Source organism: Mauremys mutica, chromosome 7 (genome assembly GCF_020497125.1).
Source record: "Mauremys mutica isolate MM-2020 ecotype Southern chromosome 7, ASM2049712v1, whole genome shotgun sequence".
NCBI classification, from domain to species: domain Eukaryota; kingdom Metazoa; phylum Chordata; order Testudines; family Geoemydidae; genus Mauremys; species Mauremys mutica.
The window spans coordinates 129,054,722-129,061,045 of record NC_059078.1 but is presented as its reverse complement, the minus strand read 5'-3'; the positions used below and the strand labels follow the sequence as shown (position 1 = coordinate 129,061,045).

Below are 6,324 nucleotides of genomic sequence, written 5' to 3'. Positions count from 1 at the left end.
AATCAGAATGAAAGGGACTCTGCCCTGCCCCGGCCGGCAGAGCCCAACGTTTCCTTTTACGTCACCGTCGTGGCCAATCAGACACCGAGTCTCTGATCAGTAGCTCCCCCTTTCGCGCCTGTCCCCGGAGTGCGGTCCAATCGCAGAGGCCGCAGTGTGAGCCCGCCCCTTTGGGAGGGGTCATCTGCAGATACGCGCTCAATTTGGGGTCTTCTTAGCCAATCGCGGTATCAGCTAATGCTGATCCCGCTTCCTCCCCGGGGCGTCACCATCATGAAAGAACCAATCAGGGGCTATCAAACCAATAACACGCGCGTTGGACTCGAAGCAAGAGCCAATCAAGACCCGGGATTCCGAGTGGCAGCCGAAAAACCCAATAGCTGCTCCTCTGCCATGATAATTGCGATTTTGAGGGAAAGGAGGAACCAATAAAGCTCGAAGGGGACCAAAGGTCAAAGATCGGCTGCCCAATAGGCTCTTCAGATGGACGGGAGAAAAGGATTAGTTGGCCAATAGGCTCTGTGGATGGGCGGGGCTGAAGACATGGCTGGCCAGTAGGCGTTGTGGATGAGTGTGTCGGAGAGAGCGGCTGCCCAATGGGAACTGGGCATGTATGGGGGCCTAGCGCGCGGCTAACCAATAGGCGTTGTCGGTAGGCGGGCGGATGGCGAGACTGGCCAATAGAGGCTGCCGATGGGCGGGGCGTACCGTGCTCTGGCCAATAGGCGCCGAGGGGGCGTGGCAGGCTGAGCGGGAGCCTCCGGCCGGACGCGGCCCGTAGCTGATACGGCGGCTCCCGGAGCTGGATCGGAGGCCCCGGGCGGCACCATGGAGCTAGGGGCGGGCGCGGGGACGGGCGCGGGCCCCGGGGGCGGGACGGAGCCGGGCCGCATCCTGCTGCTGCTGCTGGGCGGGGGCCACGGCTGGGCCCGGCGGGGCGGGGCGGAGGCCGAGCCCGGGCCCGGGGGCTCCGAGGCGGCGCGGAGGCCGGAGCCCGGCTCCGACCCTGACTACGAGGCGCTGCCGCAGGGCGCCGCCGTCTCCACCCACATGCTGGCCGGGGCCGTGGCGGGGGTGCTGGAGCACTGCGTGATGTACCCCATCGACTGCGTCAAGGTGAGGGGCGCCGCGGGCGCGCGGGGCAGGGGGCCTGCCCGCGCCTCCGCCCGAGGGGACGGGCCGGGACCCTTCTAGCGGGACCCCGGCCCGGCGGGACCGGCCCTTCCGTCCGGCCCGGCGTCCCGCCTGGACTCTGCTGCCTGGCCCGGGATGGGCCCTCCTGGCTGACCCAGCCCGGGACCGGCCCTTGGTCTGACCCGGTGTCCTGCCTGGCGCTGCAGCCCGACCCGGGGGGACAGGACCCTTCTGGCTGACCCGGCGTCCCGCCTGGCGCTGCTGTCAGGGCTCTCCAGCCCATCCCCAGGCGGCATGGGGCGAACCGGGAACCGGGGCTGTCCACAGGGTCATTCAGTGCGTGTAACACCTGTTTCTTGCTACACTTTCAGACGCGGATGCAGAGTTTGCAGCCGGAGCCTGCTGCCCGCTATCGGAACGTGCTTGAGGCCCTGTGGCGGATCGTCCAGACAGAGGGTTTCTGGAGGCCGATGCGGGGCATGAACATCACGGCCACTGGGGCTGGCCCTGCCCACGCCTTGTATTTCGCCTGCTATGAAAAGTTAAAAAAGACATTGAGTGATGTTATCCATGCTGGGGGCAATAGCCATGTGGCCAATGGTATTGATCCTTCCTGCACCGCTTCCCTGCACCACCATCCCCGAGGGGCTAGAGCAGCTGAGGGCAGCCCTGCTGGCTGGGGCGGTAAAGTCAAGGGCAGGGGCAGCCCCAGAAGCCAGGTCTCCTGTGCCTCCCCAGGATGATTCAGTAGAGATCAAACTGGTTGTCAGAGCGGTTCCTCTCCCCTGCCTAGTTACCATCTCCCAAACACTGCCCTGACCTATACCTGCATAACTCTGTACCAGCCCTACTGGAGCTCTGTGTGCACTCCTCTGCACTGGCTGTAAGGCAGGCAAGGGCTGTGCAGCAGTGGCTACAGTGAATCAAGGAGAGAGCATGAGTGGCACTAGAGGTGCTTGCTACTGTTTACACCTATTCATGGGGCCAGATGCAGCAATGGGGAAAACAAATGTGCCCTAGCTAATGGGAGGGGGGAGCAGGGTGTGTGTGTGTTAGTTCTTTGGGCAGTCAGGAATAGGGTCCGAGTAGGGGCCAGGGCTTGCTCTGTGGCTCTCCAAGGTGCTGTAATGCCACCGATTTCCTCATCCAGCCCAGGACACGGTTTCCTTGGTGATGCTGTGCCAGGGTGATGGTGGCCAACGGGCAGAGAGACATGACTGGTAGCAGCGGCCGGGGCTGATGCTTAGTGTGGTGGGCTTAAAGCATTAGCCGTGCTGCACTCTGGCCGGTCTGCTCAAAATGGAGCAGATGTCCTAAGCAATGTCCTCTCTCCAGTCACTAGCTAGCAGCCCATCTGCGCAGTGCTCTGGTTCCACATCACCCTTCCCTACCAATCCCAGCGCTGGGCAAGGGGAAGTGCTGTACTCGTGCCTGCACCTGTTCATAGAGCTGTCTGAGATGTTCCCAGGTATCTGGCTTTGAGGAACAGGTTAGTGGGGCTGGGAGCTGGCCAACACCTGCCCCTTGCTCACAGCAACACCTGTGGATGGGAACTGCCTGCAGGACTCCCCCTCATCTCTAGCTGGGATTGACTGCAGCATTGTGGGTAGGTAGAGTGGAGCAGGGTTCAGGATGCAACCCTCAGCGTTCCCGTGCCTCATTCCCAGTGGTGCTTTTGACTTTCTCTGCTTCCCCACGCTGCTGTGCTTGAACAGATTTGGGACTCATTGGCCCTGCATTGGAGGGTGTATTTCACCCTGGTGGATACATAGGGATTCTGACTATGGAGTGGTTTCTCACTCTGGGACACACTGAGGCATGGTCCCAGAGGGTCCCTGTGAGTCTGTTGTTTGCATCTTCTCTCTAGTAGGTGCTGGGATTAAGTGAGGCCTAGTTGTCTCCATAAGGACCTGGCAGATTATTGCACTTCCCCTCAATTTGTGGGTTCTGAAGCTGGGGGTTCCTGGCATCTGGCCCTCTTCTTGGGCAGGATGTGGTGGCTGCATTAGAAATTTACCAGTCTTCTCCTTTCTGGTAGTGGAGTCCTGGCAGTGGGTGTCTCCCTCTTCTCTGGCGAGGGGCTCTGGGGCTCAGTGGAGCCCCGGGTCTCTCGCCCTCTCCTCCCCTCACATGTGTCAGTTCTTGTTTTGCAGGTGCAGCGGGGTGTGTAGCAACATTGCTCCATGATGCAGCTATGAACCCTGTGGAAGGTAATGATGACCCCGTGCCCACTGCAGGGGAGGCCTGGTATGCGGGGGTGAGGGTGTGTGGTGCTTCCTCTGTGAGGGAGCGTGCTGTGCTCCTGTCTGTGGCACCAGGGGGCGCTCTCCTCGTTCTGGCCTAACTAGGGAGAGTCCTGCAGAGAGCAACATCCTCAGCCTAGGGCCCAGGCCTGGATAGCTCAGTAGTATCCATTTAAGGAGTTGGATTAGCCAGAAGGTTTCTATTCTAGGAAAAAGGAGCCAGCCTCAGCCTGGGGAATCTAGGGGCAGAGAGTGAGGGAGCCTTGAACCCTTCCCCCCAAGGGGCTTGTCATGAGGATCAGCAGAAAAAGCGACAGCCCTAGTTAGCGGATCTGAATTCAGATTACCAGCAATCTGGGCTGTGGTGAGTGCAGTTCTCACCTGGGCCCACCTGTGCTGAGGGTGTGAGTGCTGGGAGAAATGGCGTTGTGGAAGCAGCCTTCTCTCAAGGTCCTGAATCCGCTTTGCAGGGTGTTCCTAGGAGAGCCTTCGCAAGCTACATACTTGCAGCCAAATGCCTCGTGAGTCTGAGTGCACCTGCAGAGGCAAAGAGCTGGGCTTGCCCGTTGCTTGGATGTTATTCCCCAAGAACATGCAGGTGCTTTTGGCTCAGTAGATGACATTCCCTTCCTGTGGTGGGACTGATCCCTATGCCCCACACTTAGGTGTGCTGTGGCTCTTTCTGCAGGACATGGGGTGGTAGGCCTAGTGTCCCGCCCAAATTCCAGCTGAGTTATTTGCGTTCTGTCTCCTGAATCCCCCTGCAGTCGCAGTCAGAGAGTTGTTTCTGCTCTGCTGTGTAGAGCTGGAGTTTGGCTTTTGAACAGCTGCTGTTTTCCACTTGGAAGTGATCAGGGCTGTGGCTGTAGATGAGCACATGTATCTGCTGGCTGAATTAGTGAAATGCTTGGGGATATTCTAGGATGGAAGATGCTGTAGAAATGCACATATGTGCCCAGATGCTGAGATCCATCTGAGAGACGGACTGATGTTCTCTGACTGCCTCATAGGTCTGTAACAATGGAGGGAGGGATTGGTCTCCCCAAGGGAAGACGTAGATGCTTGGTGCTGAGCTCAGTGTGCGAATGCTGACTGAAATGAAGTGTAGCAGCCCTTGGGTGTGCAGCCGGATACTAATACGGTGAGGTAGCTGGCACCCAGCAAAGAGCTGTTCTAGCTAGATTCCTGGCTGGGTGTGGAGATGCTGGGAGATATGGATCTTGAACCAGGGGTTTTCTGGTCTTAGTTGTCAGTGGTCTCTGAAGCCAGTGAGAATAGAAACCAGGGAGCTCCCTAGCCCTGTACTCATCCTTTCTCTCTCTCTCTCGTTATCCCCTCGGTGGCTTGGCCACTGAACGCTGTCGCTGACTGCTTGCTGCTGCCATCTGCCCCAAGTGATCAAGCAGAGGATGCAGATGTACAACTCACCGTACCAGCGGGTGACAGACTGTGTGCGGGCCGTATGGCGCAACGAAGGGGCCAGGGCCTTCTACCGCAGCTATACCACCCAGCTCACCATGAACATCCCCTTCCAAGCCATCCACTTCATGACTTACGAGTTTCTGCAAGAGCAGCTCAACCCCCAAAGACAGTATAACCCTGGCTCCCATGTGGTCTCGGGGGCCTGCGCGGGTGCTGTGGCTGCTGCTGCTACCACGCCATTGGACGTTTGCAAAACACTGCTCAACACCCAGGAGTCCCTGGCCTTGAACTCCAACATCAGTGGACATATCACAGGCATGGCCAATGCCTTCAGGACGGTGTACCGAGTGGGCGGTGTGACCGCCTACTTCCGTGGGGTCCAGGCCCGGGTCATTTACCAGATGCCCTCCACAGCCATTGCTTGGTCCGTGTACGAGTTTTTCAAATACATCCTCACCAAGCGCCAGGAGGAGCGCCGGGCTGGGAAGTGAGTCAGAGCTTGGCCCTGCTCTGGGCCCACATAATCTCCCCTCCCTGCCTCTGCCTCTCGGTGTCGCCCTTTGGTTTGGTTTGTGCTGGAGATGGGGAGGCAGGAAAGCCCTTGGCTTCTAGCAAGGTCATCTCTTGTCTGGGGCTGCTGCAGCTCTGCTCAGACAGCACAGCCTGCCCCTGTCCCCAGAACCCTCGAGTGATGTCATCCCGGAAGCTACAGCCCAGGTTACCAGCCCTTGCACTTCCACCTAGGAGTTGTGTTCCTGCTCTTCCCCTATCAAATCTCCTTGAACCTAAAGCTTTGTCTCTCTGGGGATAACAAACACCATGACCCACCACTGTCAAGTCAAAGCTCAGGTGCTCAGGAAGGGTCCTTGCTGTTGCCTGGAGTGCCAGGGGCTATTGGCTGGTTCCTGGCTGGGGGAAGTGTAAGCTTAGCCGTTGTCTAGCAGCACGCACACACAGATGCATACCTGACACCGACCACCCTGTTGCCAGCTGGCAGGAAGGATTGCCTGGGAGGGGAGTTCATAGATTTGTGGTTGTTCCTACTCTTGGCACCTCCAATAAAGAATTCTGCTTTCTTGTCATGTCCCTTGTTACTCTTGTAAAGCCCAGCTCCTGGGGTCAGGCTTGGGGCCTTTCAGCAGCTCTCCAACCAGTGTTATGCAGTTGTACAGGCTGCAGATGGTGCTTCCATCTTGCATGATGGGGAGATGTAACTAACTCTGCCGAGCTGCTGAAAGCTCCCTACTTGGAGCTGGTGGCAGGGGAGAATGTGGCAGGCTGGCGGTGAGGCAGGGGAGTTGGGAAATGGGCAGGGTGGTGGGGAATGAGGGGCGATGGGGAAATGGCAGCAAAGGAAGGGAGACTGGGCTGGCTGATGATCCCTATTTGGAGAAGTGGGACCAGGCAGCGGTCAATGGGATATATGCCGAGAAGCTCTCTCAAGGTATGGCCCTCGCAGAGCTCTAGGCAGGGGCTGGGTTCCTGCAGATTGGGGAGTAAAGGGAGGAGCTTCCTGGCTGCTATT

General features: G+C 58.6%; 1 protein-coding gene across 3 annotated transcripts; it reads left to right on the top strand.

Annotated features, from left to right (window-relative positions):
• Window positions 1-765: 765 nt before the first annotated feature.
• On the top strand, window positions 766-5,874 carry SLC25A28 (solute carrier family 25 member 28). Of its 3 annotated transcripts, XM_045025790.1 has the most exons (4): window positions 766-1,116; window positions 1,506-1,734; window positions 3,288-3,344; window positions 4,773-5,874. In XM_045025790.1, exons 1-4 carry the CDS (start codon window positions 829-831, stop codon window positions 5,288-5,290), a joined length of 1,092 nt encoding a protein of 363 aa, XP_044881725.1. In that variant the 5' UTR covers window positions 766-828; the 3' UTR covers window positions 5,291-5,874. The 3 variants fall into 3 exon arrangements, with proteins under 3 accessions (XP_044881725.1, XP_044881726.1, XP_044881727.1); XM_045025791.1 differs by lacking the exon at window positions 766-1,116 and having other exon boundaries at window positions 1,539-1,675; XM_045025792.1 differs by lacking the exons at window positions 766-1,116; window positions 1,506-1,734 and adding an exon at window positions 1,878-2,740.
• Window positions 5,875-6,324: the final 450 nt, after the last annotated feature.

Coding starts and splice junctions, on each gene's coding strand:
- SLC25A28 (XM_045025790.1), top strand. CDS start 829: ATGGAGCTAGGGGCGGGCGCGGGGACGGGCGCGGGCCCCGGGGGCGGG. Junction 1,117..1,505: donor ACCCCATCGACTGCGTCAAG/GTGAGGGGCGCC, acceptor CTACACTTTCAG/ACGCGGATGCAGAGTTTGCA. Junction 3,345..4,772: donor AGCTATGAACCCTGTGGAAG/GTAATGATGACC, acceptor ATCTGCCCCAAG/TGATCAAGCAGAGGATGCAG.